The 27,786-nt window shown below is 35.2% G+C and overlaps 1 protein-coding gene across 1 annotated transcript; it reads right to left on the reverse strand.

Moving 5' to 3' along the window:
* Nucleotides 1-25,817, reverse strand: LOC117332858. The gene is made up of 2 exons (XM_033891909.1): nt 25,297-25,817; nt 1-7,458 (listed from the first exon to the last, which is right to left on the reverse strand). Exon 2 carries the CDS (start codon nt 7,444-7,446, stop codon nt 5,380-5,382), a length of 2,067 nt encoding a protein of 688 aa, XP_033747800.1. The 5' UTR covers nt 7,447-7,458; nt 25,297-25,817; the 3' UTR covers nt 1-5,379.
* Nucleotides 25,818-27,786: the final 1,969 nt, after the last annotated feature.

Here is a 27,786-nt window from a genome sequence, read left to right on the forward strand (position 1 = left end):
TAATTTAGCATTGCATACATCTTTAATAGCACTTGTCACTTTCACTGATCGCAAATGTTACAAATGTGACATACAAAACAATAAAACAGTCTGCAAAATCAATAAATAAAGCTATATACATACACAATGAGTACATATACATATATTGGATTTCAAACAATTAAAGAAACAAAATGCACACTTAACGTAATTCCATCGTTATACATATATGTATATCATATTAAGGGTATATGCTACCTTTCTTTTCACGCCATTTTTTTTATTTACGTTAGTAAGGATTCCCTTTGTGGTATTTATGTGTCAAAGACAAATTGACCAGGAATTAATTAGCATAAAATCAATTTCATATTAATACTGTTATAGATATGGATCTCTTTTGGGAGGAAGATAAATTACTCAAAATGCAACATATACCCTTAAGTACAGAAACGTATGTATATGTACAAATGTGATATACAGTACATTTGTGTCTGGTGATACGTGCCGGGATGTACAGAAAACGTCCGTATTCTTTATCAAACGTAACGAATGTTTTATCAAAAGAATTTAATATTTATTTGTAACATGTAAACATATGTTTATCATTACCAGACGAATGTTAAACATAAAACTTTTGTGAAATACACGTAAGTGTTTATTCACTATCTGAAATGAAACATGTTTTCGGAATATCAAATACATACACAAATTACAGATACCAAATATTTAAATTGAAAGGGTGAAAACACGAAAATTAGTTATTATGAAATAAGCAATTCAGAAAGCAATTTATAGTGTAGGGAATAATGACAGCAAAAATTAAAGTGAAATAATCTTAGAACACACATATATCCAGTATAGACTTATCATCTTACATACATACTGCACTGTATTGCACTATCACTTTATATACAAAAAATCATGATTGATAATAACTTTTTTTTTAACAATTACTGTAACCAATAAGTTATCATGGGGATTATTTTTGCGGTGGGGGTTCATACGCAGTATTCACATAATGGAAGTAGAAAAAATAAGGATAATATAAGATTCTTTTTTGGTAAGTCTGTTCATAAATACATAGTTCAGTTCGTGATCTCACGATATCATATATCACACAATAACACAGTACAGGACAAAACATAAACATGACAATGGGACTTTGATTTGACTTTGTGTTTAAAATTTGTGTATTGTTAATATGAATGGAACATTGAATAACAATTAATGTTCATGAACCAAATCTCTGAATATTAAATATAAATGATAAATATAAATGATATATATACATGTAATCATATTATTCAGAATTAAGTCTTAAAAATATATACTGTAGCATGCTTTTTCTCTTATACTTCTCGATTCTCCGATCAATCACTATCGAAACCTTCACAAGTCAAATTTCTTGCTTTCAGAGACTTCCAACGTACGGTTGCTACTTAACTCGATTATGTATAGTATATCGACATACTGTAGTAAACATGTACTTTACAAGTAGGTATTAAATCGACATAAGGAAGTATGAATATACATGTTAGTATCACATCGACATAACGAAGTACATGTATGATTACACATGTAAGTATTGCATCGACATAACAAAGATGGACTATGGTCATTACTTCGACATTTCGAAGTAGGCCTACAGTTATTACTTCGACATAGCGAAGTAGGACCACAGTTATTACTTCGACATAGCGAAGTAGGACTGTAGGTACAACATCCGCATTACGTAGGGCATTACGTACGAATCAGCAAAAAACGTGATAAGGTTATAAATTGAAAGCTTTAGATTTTAACTTATGTTACTAGTATTATATCACATGTGAAATACAAAACAAAATCTCTGCTTAAACAGCACAGAATCTTAACAACATGTAGTCAAATGAATAAAACAAAGAAAAATTATACATTCGGTGTGTATTAATTTGCATCACAGTAATTGATTAGCTCAAAATTAAAATTACAATTTAAAAAAAAGGCATTGTTTGATATTTTCAGCGACATCAGAAAATTGAGACGGTTTGCTCATTGGAACTGCTGCAAGGGAATCGATATACAGGTGATTTAGTACAAATCTGCATAATTGATGTTCTGATTACACCTTCAGGGTCAGCGACCGATAAAATATCTGATAATAACAGTATATCAAGTTCATTGTACCGACAGCTATTGAAATTTAAACGAAAAAATAAATTTTAAGTTTTTTAATATTTTTTTTTTTAATCCAAAATGTGTAAATATCTGGAAAAAAAAGAAATACCGAAATAAATAAGATACTTGTTTGTCGAGATTTTTGAGAGAGACAATGAAAAACATATTTATGACGGATTTTGGGTGTAAGTAAGTGTAAGTTTAACTTGTAACGTGGCCATTTCGAGAAATGTAACCATTTGGCGTAGCGTGTTGTATTAATTACACATGTTAATTATAATTTGTGTTATTTAACTACATGTCAATTAAAGTGTCCCTGTGTAGTTTTGGTCGAACGTGATTACATCAATAACAATCTAAAAGGAATATTTGATTGTTGTATGTGTTTTGATACTGAAAAATACTGCAGGATATTCTCTTCGTTGAGTTGATAAACGATCAAATATGAATTAAATTGTTTTTAAAAATGTTCCGATTCTAAGGAATTAAGACTATTGCTCTTTAATAGATCTGGACTTTTGGCCTAAATTATTCGGTAAATAGAGCAGAAATAAAAGTGTATCAATCGAATGATAGGATGTACCATTTCAAACTATATAGAACACTGATTGTTTAGACAGAACAAAATTATATCAAACTTCACTCGAAAGATTGATCTAGAATAGAAAGAATTAAAAAGATTAGGCTCCCAGAATGACATACCAATGCATTTTAAATGAGACGATGGTCGGATAACAATTCACTAAACCAAAATAGCGTTAAGTATATCCGGAAATTAGTCTTTGAGATCTCGTGGGTGACGAGAACAGACGACAAGATATCAACTAAATAAATCCGTCTATTTCCTGCTCCCGTAATTTTTCCCCTCACTTATACTTAGCGATGTAAATTGAGTGACAATGTTCAAATTATTTCGATCAAAATAGATTAATGTAGACGAGCAGACGACACATGTTAGTATCCAATGGCAACGAAAGATGTCGGTATGATTACGTCGTCAATGATATAAATATCATAAATATTCCATCGGAATAATATGTGTTACAATCATGAATACTAAAATCATAAACAAAATTCATTCAAGAAAAAGACAGATTTTGATAATAGTAAAAAGTACTCGAAGAAGATGCCATTTTCCCTTAATGTTTCATTGGTTATCTTTGAAGGGCAGCCATAAACAGAATCTTTAGCTCAGCTAAAGTGTAATCAACGATGAACAGTTTACAGGTTGTGAAACCCAACGTTTGTACATAAAGTAGCGCATCGTAGGCACCACAGATAAATCTTAAAGTTAAAAAATAAATAACTATATTAAACATTTACAGTATTGAATATACAAATATTCTTTATAGATTTGCCTAGCACCTTGTTTATGATTTTTCAGAGTGAGAAAGAGAGAGAAACTTCCTCCCTTGGCGATGGAAATATAGAAAACTTTGCAGTGAGCTGTCGACAACTCTCCTTTCTTCACATTAAAACGTTACACCTTGTGCCGAGTGTTCACAACAAAGAGATGATCGATATCATGAGATGTTAGTCCTCTGTTCTGACCAAGTTTACACTTGGTGCTGCCCATTGTCCTGCTGAAACCACACTAGTTCTATACCCATTAGGCCAACAACACAAACCCGTCTGTCTGATATTCAGAAACTCGACAGCATTATCTTGGTCTTCCACTTAGATAAAAAGGAACAGTTGGCCGAGCATGGTATCGAACTTTCACCAGCTATATCAGTCTTATTATCAGACGTGCTATGAATAATTATGGTTTCAGTTTGACTCGATATTGTTTGATAATATTCAATATTCCAGAACTGAGAAAGAACAGGACAATCTGATGAAATTTCCTTGTACATCTCGTTAATATGTCTAGTAACTTAATTGATAAATTTGACAGATGATCCTCCTCATCTCTAACCCTTGAATCAATATAGTAAAGAAGTAAATCCAGAACCCTGCCTTTCCACAACATCAATGGCGAAAAACACTGTAACAGTAACACAGGACTGGTAGATTTACAGATGCTTCCTTAGAAAGAATTAAAAAAATGGAAGTTCATTCCATTTATTTTTAAAGAAAAATCATGAAAATATTTAATGTTCATGAAAGAAATATTTGCTGCAGATCAATATGACCGTATTGCCATCACGAGTCTCGTCTATAGTGAAAGAGAAACTGTCCCTACGTTGACTAATTTGATATATATTTTTATATTCAGATAATGGAGATTGACAAAAACATTTTCTAATGCAATATTCAAAATCTCTGAAAAATTGAACTTTGTATGAACATCATCAGCGAACATAATTAACAAATTAGAAAAAAAAGTTTCACTATCAATTTTGCTGAAATCTATTTAAATTGAATGGATAATCTCATTGCAACAAAGCCAAAACCCTACTTGCATTACAAGACATATAAAATACGAGACATTGAATATCTCTTATTTCTCTTAGCAGGAAACGGGCAAATCTCGTCATCCACGGAACTTTAGATTTATCACCAAGGAACTTTAGATTTATCACCAAGGAAACCGACGAAGACGAGATTTTGATAACAGTATCATGCACGAACCGATAAATATAACCCAAAACAGGAAGTGATCTGTAGCACGTGACCATGATGTGGTGCTTCACCGGAAAAGTGAAGAAATACGAAACTAACTGACGTTATGAATGAAAAAAATCGATTGCGGAACACTATTTTCAGCTGGAATATTTGAATGATGCGCTGACTCATATATCAATGTTAATATATTTGTCTTTAGACTTAAATATTACTTATCAATCATTATTGACTTATTATATATGAATATATATGGCAAGTTTGAACAATGATATAAAACAACATAATATAGTTCATCTATTAAGCTACGCATACAGAAACGAAATGTGTAGTCAAGAAACAGCATACTTACTTGTTTTTCATTTCTGTACATTTTAGATAAGTTGTTATGTGAAATAACGTTGTAGACAATTTATATCAAATGTGTTGCTTAGCAACATAGACATATCTATAAATTAAACATGAACTCTTTCAATCTATTAGATAACATCATGATTAAAAATAAATAATTGCAAATACTGTTTCTTTTAAATAAGGTTCTCAGTTTTCCATGTACTTGTTACGAAATCCTTTTACCTACAAGTGTAAAACGTTGTGCATTATATCGTACATTGTTACTCCCGAACCGGAACCGGATATAATTTATCATATAATTGATCATCATCAATTTGAAAATTTCTCTCAATCTCTATATCCAAAAACATTAAATAATACAGAAATAGAATAACATATTAATAATAAGAAAACTGATGGTAAATATACTGGGGAGAAATTGTTCGAGTCACTTATTACCTCCCCTTTATTTAGATTTCCGGTATTTTTCGAAGACGTTTTAGAATCACTTGATTTATCTGGAATATTATATGTCGGTGTAGGAACACCATCCCTCATCAAGGAAGGATTGGGTAATTTTTTACCGGGGAGGGATGAAGCCTCTATCATTTTATTTGCTTCGGATATGGCCGGAGGCACCGTTGTCGTTGGGAATGGGATATTCTTGCACGTTTCAGCTTGTGGTTCAAGTTGGAAATGCATGTAAGCCGGTCGTATCGCTGCGTCGTAGTACGACCAGGCATACATATCACACTGACTCGATTGTAACATTAACGCTTCCGTCGGCTTCAGTGATGTGAAAGCTAAACACTTTGAGTCGTAGATATTATCTAAGTTTACAAGGATAAGTAGTTTCTCCCAATATCTTCCTTTAAAAGATGCAACACACATGAAATTCAGTGGCTCCTGTTGAATACGACACCTGTTGAATTCCATTCGTATCAGCGATGAATTTTTACAATCCTGGTACATTCTACCTCTGCAATGGGTTGTGCTTTTTATCTGCACTAGATAATTATGGACAGATTTTAGATGACACGATGTAGGCACAAGCGTCCGAGAGATCGGGAGTATTGGCTTTGCTGCGTTTGGAGAGGATCGGTAGCGGTCACCAATGGGTTCATCGTCGGGTTCAAACCTTTCAGTGTTGCAGATTGATTTACCGGGGTGTTCATCATTCAGAGGCCACACAAAACTTTGACTAATGGAAAACCCAATAACGGATGGGCTTATACGTTTTAAATCCAAACAAGTATAGCGCGGGCGGCAGCCATTTTCAAACAATGATATCGTTGTGTATGTTCTTTCCTTTGAAGGCGGTGAGTCAGGGTAGGCGACACATTTGAAATGGCCGATAGATCCAATTTGCATAACCGACTCGGAGATGTTGACGTTTTCTTGTTGTGATGTTGCAAGATACCACTCTCCTCTAAATCGCCTTGGAAACGAACAGATTGGCAGCGGTTCGTCCACCTTACATTTTCCGCACGATTTGTGACACTGATCCCGGATATATGACATACATGGTTTGCGCGAGCATTGTGAGTATTCATCCGCGCATAACTCCATCTGAACTACTTTTTCAAGATAAAGGGTGAAAAAGTTCACATTATGATTGGAGGGTGAATCGTCCGGACATATTATATCAGTAAAGAGCTCTGCTTTGAAATTTTTTCCTATTCTTCGACTCGGGAACCGCAAACACCAAATGTCCCCACTTCCGTGTTTCCGGACTACCGCAAACAAATAGTTGCCATGGATCCAGTGTGTAACACAGATAGTTTTCTGTAGAATTTCTGTGGATAAAAAACTAGTACACTCGTGTTTCCTGAAATCCAAAACCATACCTTCTCCACCTAAACAATCACTCTCGAATCGCATGGGAAGGTCCATGAAATTGCATCCATGGTCATTGCCGTTCCTGTCAGCAATTTTCATATTGAATCCAGCATTCAAAGGGCAAGGTGAATAATCCGTTAGTATGTGGTTGTAAGATACTGCAATCCATGGATCCAAAACGAGGCTATCCTGATTGCATAAGGACAGAGACTTTGTCGCTTGTCCTTTGGATTCTCGAAATTGCATGACTGATTTACTCCGTTCGATGATTTCCAAGCATTTAAACTCCGTCATTCCGTCATCTTCGGACGATTTCAAGATGAATTTGTTCATATCTGCCATTTCTTCACACTTATACATTACTCTTTTGATGACGTATTCACTTGGAAGCTGCTGCCGGGTGAAAGTCACGGCATTATTTGTGAACACAATTTTTGTCCTCTCTGACGCGCTCACTGCAATCTTGTAGTACCACTGGATGTCCCTGAAGATGTAGGGAAAAGCACAATCCGCATGCGCAGAACCAATAAAAGTCAAGCCCAAAAGGACGCAGATCGGTATCAACGTGTTCGCCATTTTGTCGTCAATCTGAAAAGAAACAATGGAATTAATAAACAATGGAGTGTAAGGACGAAATGTTTACTTTGCATGATTTCTGAATACCAAAAATACTTCGAAACTAAAGTAATTGCAGTGCTCAAAATCATTAATAAAACTACCGGTGGTTTTTGTATTTCTTGATAGAGAAAGAGAGACATTAAGGCATGTTGGTACTATGTAGCAATTTTAATTAAACTGCGTATGGCTCCAATATGTTTTATAAATCTCTTATATCTACCAAGAGTTGTCGTTCCTTACACCAGCATGTACATTGTAAGTCAATAACTTAACACCAGTAATCGGTGTGAAGTCTGAAACTTATCTTTGATAAATCATTTACTTGCTTCACTTATTTATTTATTTTATATATTCATTTATTTGTCTTTCTATACATTTTTTTATATAATCAATTAATTTAGAATTGATTTCTCCCAAAAATGTCGACGCATATACCTTCCAACACATAACGGAAGCGATTACCTACTACTATGTATTAAATATATACAATGTATCTGTACACTATATCGACAAAACAGGAAACTTTAAGCATATATTGCATTTAAGATAACCATAAGCGATATTGTAAGTTTTCTAATTTCATAGCCGTAGTGTTTAACCAACAAATAAAACAACCAACAGGGAAAAAATAAAAATAAAAACAAAACAAAAAACTACTAGATTGATGAGCGCACGATTGACGATAAACAAGTCAATTCTGTCAAACATCGCCATATTGTACGGTTTCATGAGGCATAACTAATTATCACATCATCAGTTGCAACATCTGCATCAGCCACGGCTTTCGCCGGTGTTAACTGTTAAACGTATATGTCCCTGGAGACAATAAGTGTGGTACTTGTGCACGAGCTTTGCACGTTATGGTGCTCCCTCTGATAGCATGATCTGTTCGTTTTTGACACCACATATTTATATCATGCAGCGCACGTGCAGATGAGCATGCATAAATATATGACATAAAACATTATTGTCTCGTTTTAATATTTGTTCTAAGGAGTGATATAGTATTTATTGAAGATCGATTAAACAAATTGTAGCACTAATTCTATGTCCTCTCCAGAATGGCCTAACACAAACCAGCCAGGTGTAACATCTATATCAGATTCCCCTGTCTTCAGTACACCTTAAATTAATGCATTCATTTTCCTATCAAAATTTCGGATTGATTTTTTGTGAGACCTTAACAATTGTGATACGTTCATAATGGCTATTTCTTGTGAAGTACTGAAAGGATTCCTTCCTCCTTGTTATGTCCTGTTGATTTGGAGTCTGATCAAGAAAGCAAAATGGTCAACAGTTGAGGTAAGTTCTGCTTTTTCTATTTTTTCTATGTGAGGTTTGATATGTTATATAATGTAGATCCCCATACTATCAACTCATTAAAGTTGTCCATAGAACCTATAGTACAAACATCATGGGTTTTATATCATGTTCAGTCAAAAGAGACAGATCCATATGTCGACGATTAAGATGACGTTTAAGTAGTTACATCTGGCTCAACGTTTATGGACATTCAATTTACAGATAAAAGACCCATCAGTTGTGTATTGCTTTTTGTTCCCTGGTATTTACGAATCTCTGAAACACAAGCCTAAGCCGTGAATGTGAACAGAAGTGCGTTGCCTTTAAAAATTGTTAAACGTTTGTGTTGTTTACAATCACACGGCTAAAGACTTTCTTTTACTGAGCTTAACATCATATGCAAAGTAGCATTACTCTGTCAAATAAACCAATAAAAGGAATCGAGAAGCTTATACAACAAATTTCTATTAATGTCACTTCCAGACGAAAATGATATAAGGGGATTATCTCATACATGTATATTTACTCGTGAATATATACACTTACACATAGGACGGTAAGTAAAATACAAAAAGTCCAGGCAACTATACATACAGCATTGATATTGCTATTAATTTTTAATGTAGCAAGGTAAAGACTGGAAACATGTCGGTAACTGTATATATCATATGTTAACGTAATACCTTTACATATATAAGGAAAGAAATTCAATAACTATTGATTTTGGTAAAAATGTAAAATATAAATGATCATTTGTCAATGTTAATCTGACAAGCGCAGTGCGTTTTATCAGTATTGTCGGTACTTTTGGTACATCCTAAAAGGGTATCACACAAGATATATCTGTGTGGCAAATTCATTGTTATTCTGCTATTGTTCATCTTTTAGCCAACATTTGAACACCGGATGATTATATTGCCGTAGCTAGTTATATAAACATGTGAATTGATCATATACAGATACCTTTATTCAGACTGGTGTTCAACAAATCCTCATCACAATGTGGCTGACATCAAGTTTTAGAATAATTGGAATGAGTTCACTTTAAGCGAATATAATAACATAAATTTTTAATCCTTGTATTTTTTATTCTCTGCCACAACCTTTAGTTCATATACAATAGGATTGATATAGATGCTGCTGATGACGAATAATAAAATATGACAGGTCCATTGTCCTCTCGAAACAATAAGAGACAAAACGTTCTGTCTCAATATAGGATAGCGAAAAGGCTAGTTTATTCTGTAGAGGAGCCGCGGTGGCCGAGTGGTTTAGGTATCCTGACACTTTATCACTAGCCCTCCACCTCAGGGTTGCGAGTTCGAAACCCACGTGGGGCAGTTGCCTGGTACTGACCGTAGGCCGGTGGTTTTTTCTCTGCTGCCCTCCACCTCCAAATCCTGCCACGTCATTTAATGAGCCTGGCTGTCATTAGGATGTTAAATAATATACGCACGAAAGAAAATTTTAGGTGATAGATTCTGAGAAGCACACAACACGGTGGTACTCGACAGCAATTCATCATAAGTTTGGCTGAATCAAAGACATTCATTTTCAATCAGTAGGCATAAAAATACAATAAAGACTTCTCGGGTAATTATTTATTATGTTTTCAAATTCAACAGGAAAATGATTGTTTTTGGTCATAGCAGTATTCGTTGTAATTTAAACGGCTGGAAAAAATTCCAATTTTCCAGGCCCTTGTTAGATTATTCATTGTGTTTTGTGTATGTACTATGTACTAGAAAACTATATTTTGTATGTCATAAATCTGGGAAAAAAAATATTTGAATTATATATGCGATAACCAAAGGGGAGGAAGTTATCAACGATTTAAGCAATTTATGCCTTGACCCTTGTTACAACCCCTATTAAGGTCATCTGCGTTTCTTTGAAGCCTGTCGACATAGTGAGTAATTGTGTCATGGACGGCTGTATGTGAAATAAATCTAAATAATTTGCTGTTATTTTTCACGAACCTGATCTCAAAATCTCGCATTCAGCTTCAGCAACATCCGTGCGCGTGATAGACGCTTTTTGACGCGGCAAGTCGGTACATACATATGTACATGTGGTATTTTTTACGTAAAACAATTAAGAAGTATTAACTTTGAAACATGTGTATGTAGAAATTTACGATTAATGGCTTCATTCACAGCCATACACACACGTGTAAGATGTGAATTATATAATAAATAGCATAAATGTATCTCGGCAAAAAACATGTGTTTTTCGTCACTTAGTTATTTGCGTAGCCTAACCTAATTTGTTGCATATGCAGAGTTTAAATAAACAGAATTATACTATTTAACGTAATAGGCACGAATAGCGTGTTATCGCATATACATTTCAACGAGAACTATACCAAGCATGTGCCGAAATTGTGTTCTGGGTAAAATTAATATTTTTGAAATGATAATTTTTTGTATACGTCAAAAGAGTCATTTTTGAAATGAAGTACTGTGTATACAAATTTACATCAATGAAAGCTATCAACGATCAAACATTTTTGAGCGTAGTATAACTGTTTATATATTTCACAACAATTGCATAACCGCAATCAGTTTATATTAATCACCAAACTGGTCGGGCAGGTGATCCCTATCCGCCAAGGAATCGAACCCTGATCGCCGAGACAAACGGCCACTCGACCGCCCACACCAAGATTGAAAAATCAAAGGAAATCTCCACAAGTACGCCATTGTTGCGATTTGTGACGTAATGTCATTGTTCTTTATGACAAAGTACAAATTATACTGCAGACCTATACAGTTCAGTGTCTGATATAGTCTCAAATCCCGGTATTTGGGCGGTCGGGAGGTAGTGTTAACACTTGTCTTTCACCTAGGCGGCCGGGGCTCGATTCCCCGGTCAGACGTGGAAAGGTATGGGGTCACCTGCCCGACCACGTGGGTTTTCCCCGGGTACTCCGGTTTCCTCCCACAGTAATTGTTTCGCAATTGTTGTAAAATGAATCAAGTTTACAATACAGGTATTTATGTTTGGTAAATGTATTTGTAGCACGCGTGAATCTCGTCACAGGGATCTGATCATATAAAAAAGTACGTTACATACATGTATAGTAGCCTGAGTAGAAATACGTACATTACTTCCCGAAGTCTATTATACTGAAAATATATGCAGATGTATCAGACCCCTATGTCGTGTACCTGCTAACCCTTGAGTCCATTTAGTGTGAAATTGACATCTAACGAATGTACTTATATGTATATACAAAATGTAATTAAGTTATACTTATGATACATCCCATTAGATATTTCTGGAATGCAAAAATATGTTCACTTCTTAAGCAGATATAATATGTGTACTTAAAGCCATCGTTTTTGACCTGCATCTTAAACATGTCTTTTAGATCGCACGTTCCGTTAAAGTTCCACTAATGGCCTAATGCCGTCATAGATAGACAAGCATACTGGCTCTTTACTTACATGTATATACTGTAAGTGCGGGTCATACTTATTAAGGATTTTTGTTTTCGTCTCCAAAACCGAGCAGCTGGGGCTTAAAGTCAACATGCAACAACACATTGTAAAGTTTAAATGACTGAATTGATTTGCGAAACTTTCTTTTGAAGAGTCCTGGAGGCCACTTGTTGGCTCGAGACTGCCCTTGGTGAAGTAAGCTTCGCCTGTTTCCTATTTATCAACATGTGCGAACTAATAGCAGTTTGAATTTATGTTAATTGAAACGCAGTTGGACAGATACCTCCTAACAGTCGTTAAGTACTTGAGAGATAATGAAATCGAATTTCAAAAGTCGCCGCGTAATGAAAACACATTGTTAGGGAATGGCTGATTCGTAATATATTTCAATCGATGTCTATATGTAAGAAAAAAAACTTATTTCGCTTCCGGCTTCTGTTAGATTTGAAAAGAAAGTCTTCACAAAACGCAATTTTAGCTACCAATGCCTTCAGCTACTTCGTCACTTCCTTTGTTACATATCACGTGAGATTTTTTTAGAACTGGTATCCAGACGTTTAAGCGTCAAGTCGGAAAATATATAATCTGCAAATAATTAGAGATTCGTCAGCAAAACTTCCTGACTTGCAATTCCATTTATATATATATATCTTCTTGTTGTTAAATTATAAAGAATGTAATTTCGACAGTATTGATAAGTGAACTGTCCAGTTTCCAAGGCAATTAATTCCTTTATCAAGACATTTGATACTTTACTTTAATATACTTTATGAAAAAGTACATAAATACACATAACGCGAAACAAAATTACATAATGTAAGCTTATCCAGTAGCAGTCTAGTCAATTATCGTTAGTGTTTGGCCGATAATCCTTTCGTTGTCTTTGAAAAACTATCTTTATGTGGCGTTATGATGGATAGTACAGTGAGATAACAATTTCAATTTCTGTAGAATGCATGTGATACGAGAATGGTTACTGCGCGTGCATAGACGTGTACATATATAGATATGAGAATTGTTCTAGTGCTCAAGATCGTCTCACATCAAAACAAGTAAATTAATTATCGTTCTCTTCCCTCCTTGAGGTAAAGTTGAACGAGCATTCTCTGAATAGTATACGTTAAAGCAGTGTCATTTTGAAATAGATGAGATTTAGTACAGGCGAGTCACACTAGAGGGCGTGCAGATATCTGTTCTAAAAGTGACTTGTTCTTTGTTAACCAAAGCGGAATTATATAATCAAACGAGTAGTTTGTGTCGGGCTTACAGGATCAATAGGCAATCAAAAGAAGACTTTGTGATGAAAGGTTCACTTGTACAAAATGTCTCTGATTAGAAGTGTGTATGATAACTTGGCACGGCAGTGGATCTGACAGTATCTTACAGAGAGCTGTCCTTAATGATATATATATACATTGTAGCTATAGTTCTTACAAATAGCTGGATCGATCGGATATGTACTAATAACACATTGATCTGTTATATCATGATTGTCAGCCAGGTCATAAAAGAGCGCATTTTATTTCAATCATGACATATATAACTTCTCTACAAAATGTTTACATGTTCAAGAGAAGCAGTTTCGGTTTTAAGGACCACAAAATCAATGTCATATCCAAATATTACTACATCAGTAGTAATTACTGAAGTGAAGTCAGTGAGCAAAATTAAAAAATATCATAATAATGTAACCGTGAAATCAGTGACGTCACATTAAAAACATCAGTGACGTCTGTTAACAAACAATATTTTGTCAATAAAGCAGTTCAATCGGGAACATTCGGTCCTTTCCGTAAACAAGAAACGATCCCGATTGGTGACGTTCTCGCTAATCAAATCATCAAAGAGAGCACATTATCAGTGACGTCATGCCAATTCACATCTACTTCAGAAATCATAAATCCGGTATAAAGTATCATTAAACCAGTAAGACGATTAAAGCCGACATAAAAAGGAAAACAAAGTAAACAAATCATCTTTAAATTGGATTACAGACTAGTTCATGTTTGTAGATAAACATCACACTGGTAAAATATGTTATCGCCTTCATTATCCAATTCATTTTTCCATAGAATACAAGCATACACATGCCTTCAATCATGAACGCTTGAAGCACATCTTTGCCAAGTTAAAGATCTTGTCGGTAACATGGACAGACAATATTTACACAATATTTACAGCATAGTTAAAAGTTATGTTCCATTTTTGTTTCTATCCGCATATCAGCGTAGAGATCATACCCAGTCTGACGTTAAATAGCAATAAAATGTCAACCAAATTGGACAAGCGCATTAGAGATGTCCATCTATAACAGCGTTCGGTTTTAACAGAAATTCTACATTATCCGTAAGCATAAACTCTGTGTACATAGCAGCAGTTCAATATTAAAATGTCTCTGAGCTATTTTCCAGACCGGTATCTTTACGAGTTATTATTATTAAAAAAATGTTATCAATAACATGATACATTGCAATAACACAATTAAGTTTCAGTTTATGGCGGGATATATTGGTTATTGGCACTTTTGACATCATTTCTTTTATTTCTGTATTTAAACAAATTTCATCTTTATCTTCGTGATGCACGGGGCTGAGGTTTTCCAATGTATACTAACCCGTGCCTATAGAATTTTACAAAAACGTCTTTACAAGGTGGTATATTTATTTACGTATTTATTTTTCTAATCCCTTCCGATGCCGACGGGAGAAGTTATCACTAAACACTTTTCTAAAGCTCTCTGCTTGCTTTATTACATCAGGTCTAACTCCACGTAGTATTATGATACCAAAAACAACAATTATATTGTTTTATAAAGTTATCAACTAAAGGATACAATCGAGATAGCATATCTTACGAAACACACCACACAATGAACATGAACTGCAACATTTAGTTTTAACATGCCTTCTTGACAGTTTGACGTGAATGAATGAGACACAAGTACGAAAACAAAGGCTTAGTACATGACAACGGGTTACGTGACAAAATGTAAAAATAGATATAATTCTAGGTTATCTAGACCTGGCATTGACCTCACAAACCGATACGGTTTTCGGATGGTTCCTCTTTTACCATTTCAAGTAGTAAACATTTACTCGAAGCCATCTGGAACACTTAAATACCCAGTAAACATTTCTGAATCCATCGTATCATTTACCTACTCATTGGTTTATAACCCAACAGTCTTTGGAGCGAGACGATTCCGATAAAGCACGTGCATCTCTGTTGTCTTTAAATAAAGGACGTCACGCCACTTTCATTCCCAAACATGACTTTTTTTCTCTCTCACTTAGGATGAGTTTGGAATAGTAGAAATTTGTCCCTTTCTGTAGCCCGACGAATTTGTGACATGTACGTTTGGAATTATACATTAGTGTGACGGCCTTTTTGGATTTTCATTATTTTTTTTTTTAATCTACGAACACAGCAGATTTGAGTTCAGCACCCTTTGGTACCCTCTTTTTATTGTATGGCATTTTACATCACTTACATTTCCGCGCATAGCTTTACTGTTCGCGATCTATAATATTAATTTTGTAATATTAGACACTATCTCTTTTGACACATGCCTCCGATTAGCTTTTTATTTTCCTTCATTGCAAGAACAATATCAATAATAGAATAAAAGCAAGCAAAAATCTCAAAGGAAAAGTCCAATACCCTGGTAAATGTTTTAAAAACATAACAGGTTAAAACATGTATTTAAAGCAGTATTCGTAAATAGTTCATTTTAATTTGATGAGTTTACTCACCTGGAAGTTGACCATACTTTGCGTTAAGTAGTAGCTCTGATTACAATGCGTGTTGGATTTTTCTTTGGTTAATAGTGAAATGTTGGTACTTTCCTTTATTCTCTTACCGGCGGTGTATAGACCAATCAGAGCCAGGATTGCATCGACAACCATGAATGGTTTCAAATTTCATGTTGGGTAATATTTCCAATTTACATGTTTTTATTTTTCAATAGGCCTAGCGATCGTCTAATGAAAATATTTGTTCAGCTTGAGATTTTAAAGGCATGCAAATATCGCAGGTAGGAACTTTGTGTGTTACGTCCAAAATGAACTTGTAGAGACAGTCAGAATTCATCTATTTTAAAGCATACACGTGGCTTCTATATTTGGAGAAATGTTATAGCGAGAGATGATTTGTACCAATGTGTATCCCTGATATAACAATGAGGTCTAACTTAATTAGATTTGAAGCCAATAACTAAATAAGCAATTTGCTATAGTGCGTACTGGTTAAAACTGTTTACAAATTTGGCAATAATTTAACAATGAAGTTAATCATTTCTACAGTACATATAGGTATGTAGCTATTGTAATCCTGTCAATATCAGTCTGGTCTTATTTGTTGATAAACCAATCACACAAAAATAGAATACTATGTTCATCAATAGTCGAACGTTAACCCCAAAATTTTGTTGAAATGTCGAGTAAGATTATTGATTTTCTGCCAATTTACGAAATTTAAGTGGTTATGAATACAGACTTTATGTCCTTTGAATGTCTTCTGAACAGATAAAGCTAAAAAGACGAATTGTATATATTGGAAATAAACAAAGGCAAAACAAAACAAAACAAAATCCGAATTATATACATTTCTAAGGCCCCGATAGTCTTACATGTATACACATATACACATATTGTTTTCATTCAGATCTATTTAAAATCAGCCAATTACCTCTCGTAAATTCCTTTTCTAATGCCTAGAGACAGTTATATCGCTAACATATAGTAGACCCAAATCCATATTCCTTGACTTAATTAAGGTACAATAATAATGTAACTCCCTTCCATAGGAAAATACTTAATTTTAGGGAAAGTTCACTATACATCGTAAGATTTCCCCTTAAATCCAATTATGCCTTTCTAGGGATTGTTTTAACATGCAGGAAACAGAGCTTTTGTAATTACACATACAAAAAATTATAATCATTAATAAATTTCCAAATAATTTATTGTTCTATTTTGATATTCATCATTCATACTGTATGTCCCTATAGTCCTAGTTATGTCTAAGTTTGTGATGAATTTTAATCGGATGGTACATTATGCGCATTTAGCTGGTTTTATCTTGTCGTTACACGTTATGAAAATACCTAAATATGTTGTTTCCACGTGCGCACGCCGAGCGTGAAACGATAAAGACGGGAAGCGGTAGGCTGTTTGGTTGGTATTCAATAGATTATTTCAGCAATTAGTTTTGTACACATTAGAACGCCAAGTCGATTAACCTTCAATCAATAGTTGGCTGAGGTTCTTTATAAAACGAACAGTCCACGACTATTTATCCGTCCGATAAACTAATGAAATCTGACAACAGAAGGCTATGTTTGTCAACAAATATTGGACCAATCACCACACAGCATAATCGTCCATTATCACCGGGATTGTCTGTGTAGATGCGTATACACACGTAAACGGTACACGTAGTACGCAATACGGTGAATTACATCAACACATGTACTTGTCCCACGTGGTCAATTCATAAAATAAATTTCATTGTAGCAGGAATTGTTCCCAAGAACATTGTCCGTGGTGAATATAATTCGACCATTATGACTAAGAGATTGTTTATTTAACCAATCAAAACCTCGTATAAGCGAAGGTATTGTCATCGCATTCCCTATCGCGCAGTTGTCAAAAGACAGCAGCAAATATTTTAACAAATTTTTGTCCAAATATTTGACCAATCAATTGCCCGTATAATCGATTCCCTGCCACCGAAACTGCATGTTTAGGCGAATAGTCAGCGGTGAATGAGGTCCGAGATTTTCACTGTAGTGGTTTCTGGCGTAATACATCACGCATAGGTTCTTTGGCTGGTGCTATGTAATAAACTCCAGCGTACGAGTAGGCTAGCCAGCCACGATGTGGACCGCGGTGTGCTCTGTAATATGGTTCAGTATTTTTTGAGATCTTTTACATTTCTTATTGCTCCGTCATACATATCATTCCACAATATAATGAAAAACACCAGATACAAAATATATTCCATTCTAATAATTTCGTTTTAAAACTCAATATCAGTTAGAATCTGTCTTCCCGTTGGGGCTAAATAACTATAGCGAAAAACCAAAAGGAACTTGCTGCACGTTAGATCACTTTAAATCGATTCTCAATGATAGATATCTCATCCAGAGGGAGAGTGACATCTTTTCTGTTCCCCTAATTAACTTTTATACATTTTCATATATCGTGCCTACAATTTAATGATACGTTAAACCGCGCGGCTGTTACAGAAACATACTCCCATAACCGCAGCATGTGTCTCGGACAAGGTGGTACGTCTGATGTCATAAGTTCCAGGTCTTGAGCCAAAGAGGCCATTAGTTCCTCCCCTCCCTTTTTGTGTATTTGTTTGTTTGCTTGTTTGTTTTTTCTTCTCACTCAGTGCCAAGAGTTTATGATTATCAGCTTCATGCTTCATTGCCTAGTTGCATTACAAATGCTTTTCGTACGCATTTAATGTTCATATGCATACAAACGTACACAAACGCTCATTCAATCACACCCATAGTACAACGCCTTGAGAGACGCAAAAATAAAACACATAGACATATGACAAAACAGACAACATGGCAGACACTAGCACACAATTCACTGAGAGTCCGCTTCAAGGGGTTTGAATAGACATTACGTATATGGAAACATTTCAGTTACAATTTTATGTAAAATCACGCATGAAGCGAGCAACAAAAAAAAAAGTTGGTCTTAGACAGATCATGGGACTTACTAACTTATTTCTAAACGCATTCTTTACGGGACGTAATATTCCGGAACTATTTGACCGATTATTTTACTTTCTCCCCGCAGTCCAGAATAATGGTAATCCGGACAATTCTGAAGGATTCCGGATAAATGAGGATCTATTGTGTGCATACTCAAGAGAATGCAGTGTAAGGATGTACACCCTTAACCGTGATAACTACTTATTTTGCGTCATCATAGTAACCCTTTCGGTGACCTCATGGTAACAAAATACACACATACTGCCTTAAACCTTTTGTTATTATGACGAGATGTTGGTGTAATTATAGCCTAAATCTGTTCCAGACATTGACAACCCTACAATAACAAAAACTATGGGGGTAATTATCCTGTCGATATCACTATAAATCTCCATAAACACAGACACAATACAAATCAATACATTCGAGCCTTGGGCTCAAGGCATTTCCGTAAAGTTAAAAGTGAAACTTCATGGCAACAATACCGCCCATTAAGTTTCCCAATAGCGCATTCAATAAATTAAGAGTATCTTCGTCCAAAATAATCGTAAAACTCCACTTTGTTCATATTCGCACGGGTCATCCAAGTTGAAACTTTACGGTGGCATTTTACCCCTGACCCCGGGTTTCGACAAGGTTCCACATAAGGGCCATACTTATTTATGCATAACTTTCGTTTTCATTTTGAAGTGTAACCTGATATTCTGTACGTTTTTGTTACGATCTATTGTTGGGGTAAACTTCAGAAGGAAATTATTCTTTAAAGTAGAACTAGATTGTTATTTTATTGTTCACAAACGTGTAGCGGAAAATTTTTACGATGTTGATAACACTGATACCCGCCCAATCGCTACCGTGAAATCCACCTTGATATTTCCCTTTTGTACAAAACACTGCCTTCCTTTTCAGCCGTAAACAGCAAATCAGGTCAACGCAGGCGTGACTTTATATCAATTACTATTGTTTTGTCTGCAACGAAAACAAATAAAGCATGCCAACCATAGAAGGTGTACTGAAACATAATACAGGTACATTTCTTTTGTATATTAGCAAATTATAAGATTCGTATTGCATGCCGAAATAAGTTAGTATTTCAATAATCAACAATTTTGAGGAAAGTCTGACTACTTTCTTGCTAATACTCAAAAAGGCTGAACAATTCTTCCAAGTGATGATTAAAAAAATTACCGCGTGCTGATCAACGTGTCTTCAAAAGAATGTTGATCAACATTAGAAAAAGTATAGTATATTCAAAGTGGGTAGTTTCATTTGTGCACAGGTGGGTTAAACATACTGATTAGGAATACTACTGTGTCCAGCAGGGTGCTGTTTTGGACCATTCGTTTGGTTTACAATTTTATATTGACAACACAGGGATTGTATCATTTATTCACATGTTAACAGTTTGTCGCTAAATCTAGACCAGTATAAGTACAAATGATGCAGCTGATGATAAGGTTTGTTGCATTATAAACAACTAACAGATATACATGTAAACATATACAAAGCACATTTTCTTCCTAAATGACAATAGACTCGTCTGTAATCTATATATGCTAATCAAAGTTCAACACGACAGGTCATTCTGCTCGGACTATATCAAAGCTGAAATCTAGGTTCCTATAAAAGTACACTGTAAGCCATTCAGGCAGTTGCCTATGTAGATGGTGTCTATATTCTGGACATTTTCACACCTGCACAGATAGCAATGTCAACAACAATCAGTTGTCTTAAAAAACTGTATTCTAACGTAAAACTATTCAAAAGATCGTCTTTAAAATACCAATCTGTATAATGTATGTCCAAAACGTATTCATCGCAGTGTGCGTTCCAGAAATTATCATCGCCATGTGTGACAAGTAATATTGATCTTAAGAATACAATTTACTGTTGTGACATAAACAAATACTTAAGGGTGTACGTTATCTTTTTCTGATCTGGAAACTTAAAGGTACACTGTATACATGTACATGTATTTTTCGTGTACCTTATTATGACGTCATGGAGATTTAATGACGTCATCTACATAAAATACATGATTATAAGCTACATCACTATGATACATGCATGTAGCTGTTTAGGGCAAACAAATCACTAAAACATGCATTATATAGACTTAAGGAGACAAGTGACATTTCTGCTGAAAAGTGTTATGCAAGAAAAGTTAAAATACACTGTGTTGTAATTTTGGACGTAATGACTTGATAAAACACAACAAATATTTACAACCACTTACAAATTGTAAGACAAGGAGAGTTACAACTAAGGGGGACAAATCTTACACTAATTAGAGACATAACGAGTATAGCAACATAATACCTTAAGATAGAAATCTCAAATGAATTCCATGCCACATTATTATCTTCTCTTTCAGGATTATTAATCCATGGAAATATGAACGATGTCCTATCAAGTGTAAATATTACCTGCCCAAGAATGTTGTCTATTACACTACAGATATTGTATATTACAGGTACTACATTATTGACGACTTTATCGATCCGCGTGAAATCGACATATGTCATAAATCAGCTGTCCGTATCTCCAGTAACAATCACCCAACTAACCACCCATTGTTAACCAATTTGCTTAGAATGTGTCGCTACATTAATACTGCATGGGAATTTGTCTTCGGCCATTGTGCTTTTAAACGTAACGACCTTCCGTAAAACATATGCGATTCGAAGATATATCAACCAATGTCATCGCGTGGCGTGTCAGGATGAAGAGATATTTTTTGACACATGGTACAATCAAAAGACACTTCATTTATGTTTTATCAGAGGGGATCTCCGCCATTATTTCTTCTATACAGAAGATGTCTCTCGCCTTGTCGCTCAGACGATGGCTCGATACAGGACACGATTTTGAACAATAAACAAATACAACAATACGAATGGTTTTGGTCACTCTCTCTCTTATAGGGACACAGTAGTGGTCACCACCTATTTCTAAATTAGCTTTAGATATTTAAGTCTCTTTAAGTGTACTAGATATGTGTGGTCAAACGCTTAACGTTCAAATCTTTGTAACCTGTCAAATGCACCGTAAACTGAAGTTCTACCAAATCACTTTGAATTCTCTACACCTCTCTATAAAGATAAACCTTATTTAGTTTACTACAATAATTGCGAAATAAGTTACATCATCTTATATTTCTCACTGTTGTTGGCGCGGGTTTGATTGATTGATTGATTGATTGATGGAGCTTGACGTCCTTGCGCGGGTTGAAGCCCGCGGGGGTCTTAATGTGGGAGGTAACCAGCAATCGGAGAAAAACGCACGTGGTCGGAGATTTAACAGGTCGGGGATTCGAACCCTGGTTGTCTAGGCGAAAGGCGTATGTGTTACCACTGCAACGACCTCTTACTTATGGGGACAAGACTGAGCGTATGACAAATAGACATTCTGACAGACTGTGATTCTGAGAGACAGACAAACGGACGGACAGATATATGGAATGACAAAACAAAAATAGTTTTACTTATACACAGTTCACTACGACATTGTTAAAATATTTATCCTAAAATCATAGGAGGGGATTTCACTTTTCTCTTCAATCAAAATGTATACGTTGCATCATATTAGAATTCGGCAGTTTCCGGAAAGCACCGAATGCCTCAATGTCGCTTGTGACACATTTCCGCTACAACATTACCTCGAGCACCTGCGGACGACATTTAAATTCTTCTGTGTTTTTTTTTTTTTTTTTTTTTACAATTTCCGAATATGAATCAAAATCCAGCCGGATTATTTTGTACTCAAGGCTGAAGACCATCTGTTGAAACATCCTCATTCACGTTATCAACTGAACGCAACATGTTCATAAAATTCTGTACCGGAATGTTAATTCTGATCATTTAGGGAGGAAGGCGGAGTGGTGATTGAAGGATAGGGATTTCAATTACGCATACCAGGACATCGTTTATATTGAAGGCCTGTAAACAGGTGCGAGCTATTATGATAGAAAAGGATAATTGTGAACAGCTCTGATCTCTACGGTAGCGAGGTTTTGTTCTGCATTGACAATCATGCAATTATCAATAATGATGTTTTAAATGAATTCTAAAGGAATAGCACATATAAACATGTGTGTGTCATCATCCGCCTACTACAATGACCAGGTATTATACACATTTAAAATCAAAGGGTCCTTCTTTTGCACATTATTATCTAGTCAGATTTGTAAAGGTATCTCGAAAACGGGACCCTGGATTTTGATGATTGCTTTCAGAAGCCGGAAATATTTTTTTTGCACTCTGTTAAGAATAAACGTACATTTTAAATGGAAATAACATGGTTACTCCCTTTAAAATTCCATGTGGTGAAAGTAATTACGGGTACATTTAGTAGGAACGTGTGGCGATTTCACAGTAAGTTCCATTTACACCTCTTTATGAACGGCTCTATATATATATATATCGACGCTCTAGTAATGTTGTTCATACTCTGTGGGTACACGTGTGATAACAACACACCCTTGTTAAAATAAATATACTTTGATGTGACCTGGTCAACGGTAAGCCGGCAGTATTAGGTAGTTGGCGAATCGAATTTCTTCTGAAAGTGTGGATTTATCGATAAAATCAGAGAGTCGTGTATTAACTAACACCATCACAACGAGTAGGCGTATACACGTACTGTATTGTTTATAATAAGCTGAATCATGCTGTACCAAAACCGAATAGACTTCTAAATCACCTAAGCTGACTTTAAAATGACACTAAACGAGACTAAATTCTATTGAAAAGCTTGAATATGTATCAAACTGACTCTCTTTCAATATTACGTTCATTGACATAGTTTTAATTTAATTTGCTCGTATTCCTTATTTGTCGAGATATGTTTAGTCCATCTGGAGAAAGTCATTTGGAATTTCAAGATATGGTTTTTATTTCAGTTGATACAGATTTCATCCAGGTGTGTCATAATGATTTTTGGACGTATATCAGATTCCCATACGTTTATACGTAATACTTCTGTATGTTCATACAAATGTATACCTATACCTTGTACGATCCCGCCCTGTCACCTTTCCTGTGAAGCAGAGTATCATTCGTTCGAATGTATGTATCGATTGCATGATTCAGCACCTAGATATTTTGTTCATAACGATTCATGTTACCTGCAAAAATCTACTATTATAATCATGATCAATCTCAGAGCTCCAGAAATGTATTGTGTTTAGATTTCGAGTATCATGTATCAAGTCGTACAAGTACATACTTCACAGAGTATAAACATGTAGATTTTGTATGTATAATCATGTAAACATATCAGTACAAGTCGCCATTTAAAGCTGTCTGTCAAAAAAAATCTTTCGCGATTCCAGATGGTTTCTTTTCGCTATCCTAACGATATTTTGATTCAGATATGAAAATAAAGTCAAACACCAAAATAGTTTTACTTTGGAACAGATGTCTTGACTATGGAGCCGGTTAGTGTCACACGAGGTAAACTGTGGCGTATTAATTACGACATAACTGTCTTGTAATTACGACATAAAATATGTTATATATGTGTTGTACCCCCCTCCCCCGTCTACTCGTCCGTTATACGTGATAAACCAAATCATTCTTTGTCCATCTGTATGCGTCCTGACTCCACTACTGATACGTCATAGTGAGGTGTCACGAGACAAGGAGGCCCCAATTAACATAAAATTAATATGCACGCTTGGCCACAAAACTAAAAAGATTTTATTCCATCGATGAAAACAATATTTTCCCATTGGAAATCCCATTGGTTCAAACAAAATCGGATAGGGTTTACCGTAAGATACTGCTTTCCGAATAAATCTTTTCATCAGGATAGGATCTTTCTCGTTTTGAAAAGCGTCATGGATATTTCACAACTTAATAGAGATGAACAACTAGTATATATATATATAGATTCTAAGTACAATATATGTAAGACCCAAGGACTGTATAGTATAGGAATTCTGAAATTCGTGGAAATATATAATCTCAACAACTGTTCCTTGAGAAATCTCACTGTTCTATGAAAATCACATCATCATCATTAGTTATTTCTAATTCGTGATGACGAGATAGCTATGTCATAATTACGACATACTAAGTCGTGAATACAACACACAAAAAAGTTTACCTCATGTGGCACTAACCGGCTTCCGTAGGTGATCCTTAGAAAACTTTTTTCCGTTTTTTTGTGTTAATATTATTTTTTTTCTGAAAATACCACATTGAAATAAAATATTCCAATTTCAAAAAGAAGAAATCACTATCATGTAAACAAATACAACATACATGTAAGATAACTGAATAAGTTACAAAACGAAATCTACAAGGTCAAATGAAAATCACCTACCTATTGTTTTCTTAATCCATCATCGGCAAAGAAAATCTCCCAAAATATATTGCCAAGTCCACTTGCAATTCCAACTGCTTACGACAACATCTTCATCTACATAAACAGACTGATATACTTGTCAATACCTTATATAGAATTATCAGGCACAATGACGTCAAACAGGTGTACCTGTGAATCCAATTAGCATTGTTTTCCTACCTGTATAACATCTGTACAATGCACATGTGTTTTACCCTCCAGGTATATAGGTCAAAATCCAGCCACTGGTCAAATCAAGTAGTGGTCAAACACAAAAAATCAACTCCGACAATTGTTGATTAAGTACACATAAATCCAAACCCGGTTTTAATTTTTCGCCAGGTAAAACTGCAGGTAATCCTTTGAAGTTAAAATCGGCGTATCAAGTTAAATATCCATTAATTAATCCCATTAGTCAGGATCAGGTTTTCTCTCTTCACATTTTCTGTATGGTAATAATGCTATTTCTATACTTTAAATCAGCGCGTACTTGTTACCAGTTTTGTAGTGACTACGCATGTTTGAGTAGTGCCGTACGTTTTCATAGCTCGGCGGTATATAGCTGGCGGACGCCTCGGAAATCGATCACGGGGTAGAATACAGTACACTGTCTATTGAGCAGCATGAGTAGGGATCGCTAATAGACACTGTATTTCTTTCATTTTTACCTGCGACATTGGCGGATTTCATTGAATGCTGCTGTAAAGATATATGAAAATAAAAAATTCCCCATGTGGTTCCATATATGAAAATGTATGGTGTTCAAGCATACGTTGATTGGTTCATGAATTTGGATCAAATATTATAAGTTCGAGTTAAATACGGTATGGCTTGATAGTACATAACATGCTACCTTGCCCACGACGTACATTGTGAGAAACAATGCATTTAGTTCAATTATGGACATGTTCTGAGGTACATGTAACTATGTGGTTGTACATGTATGAACGCGTAAAAGATTTATTAACCGTAATGAGGATCAGGGTTAATGAGCTGTATCTAGGCCAGTATACATGTAACTACATTGTGATTGAAACTAAAATCAGGAGTAATGACTCACTAATTCTTTATTTCTTATATCAGATATGGAAATTGTCTTTGGTAAATTCTGTTAAATAACCCAGAAGGGATGTAATTTACTCTAACTAAAAAAAAATGGAAGTATTAAATTGAAGCAATCTTTCACTCGAAGGTGTCCCCGTCGAATGACTATCATCTCCCTTTCCTGTGTCGATATAGATCATATTTCTTCTGAACCGGAAGTGAGTGACGCTACGCTAGGTAAATGACACGGTGGAAAGTCAACCTTCTCTCCACGTGTACAGTATATGGCACCATTAAAACTTATATTGTTACTAAGATTATCCTAATGTGAATATGTATATGTTATCAAGTATAACATTTGGCTGTAAACGGTACAGGTATGAGGCCGGCGCCGCGATAACTTAGCCGGTTGGATCGCCGACAACGTAATCTAAGGTGAAGATCGGGGGTGCGAGGTGCAATGCTCCCTACCCCGGTGGCGTGCGACAGGCATCCCGTATGTTGTTAAGTGAGGTAGTCACCAACTGCTACAAGAATACCTCGCCTCAAAATGGCGCTGGCTGTTCACGGGCGATAAACCGAGCAAACAAACGAACCATATACATTATATTACTCCTAAAGTACATTGTATGGAATAATGTCCAGATGTTCATTTGTCAGAGTTTACAGGCATAGGTATATCGACTGTGAAAAGTTAAAGAAAATAGATATTAAAAAAATAATAATAATTCAGACGAAATTCTTAAATTCTATAAACCGGGACTGTGGATGTAGAATTAAGAATCCTTACCCTCGTGTTGTGGTTGCTGAAAATTGCGCAACATCCGTACAGGATATTGATTGGTTTCTACAATATATTTCACGAGTATGACAGAATATTTATATTGTATCGAGTACTAAGCAAGAGTTAACAGAATTCGGTATTTTGTCATGTGATTGAAAATGTACGTGTAATTCAACGGGAAACCCTTCAACTTTCTATTTCTTTTAATTTTCAAGACAAGGGGAAAACAGAAAATCATAAGCCTGTAATCAGTTGCATAATTTGTATTCTTTGACGTAACAGTTGACATCAAGACGCTACCAATTTTAGTAGGCTGTTCAACGCAGTTTCGGCGTCTCTGTTGCTGAATGGTAAGGTTTGCTTACAATTTGATGTCGAATGCAAATACTCCTCTCTTCACTTGGATCTGAGCAGAGAAACGGCAGATTTCGAGGCAGCTAATCTCAAGTTTATATTTCTGATATTGTTACATAATTGACCAGTTCACACAGGAAGATTGATATTCTTCGTATTGTTCACGCATCAAGACATGCTATTCAGTGTAGAATCACGGTGGACGATATAGAACACTGCGTATCGACTAGCTCACGGTGGGTCTAGGTGTTGTAGCGTGGTATTCACGGTGACGGATATGGTACGTA

The sequence above is a fragment of the Pecten maximus genome, chromosome 8 (genome assembly GCF_902652985.1).
Source record: "Pecten maximus chromosome 8, xPecMax1.1, whole genome shotgun sequence".
In the NCBI taxonomy this organism is placed as follows: domain Eukaryota; kingdom Metazoa; phylum Mollusca; class Bivalvia; order Pectinida; family Pectinidae; genus Pecten; species Pecten maximus.

Bases quoted from the DNA above. Each gene is read 5' to 3' on its own strand.
- LOC117332858 (XM_033891909.1), bottom strand. From the start codon at position 7,446: ATGGCGAACACGTTGATACCGATCTGCGTCCTTTTGGGCTTGACTTTT.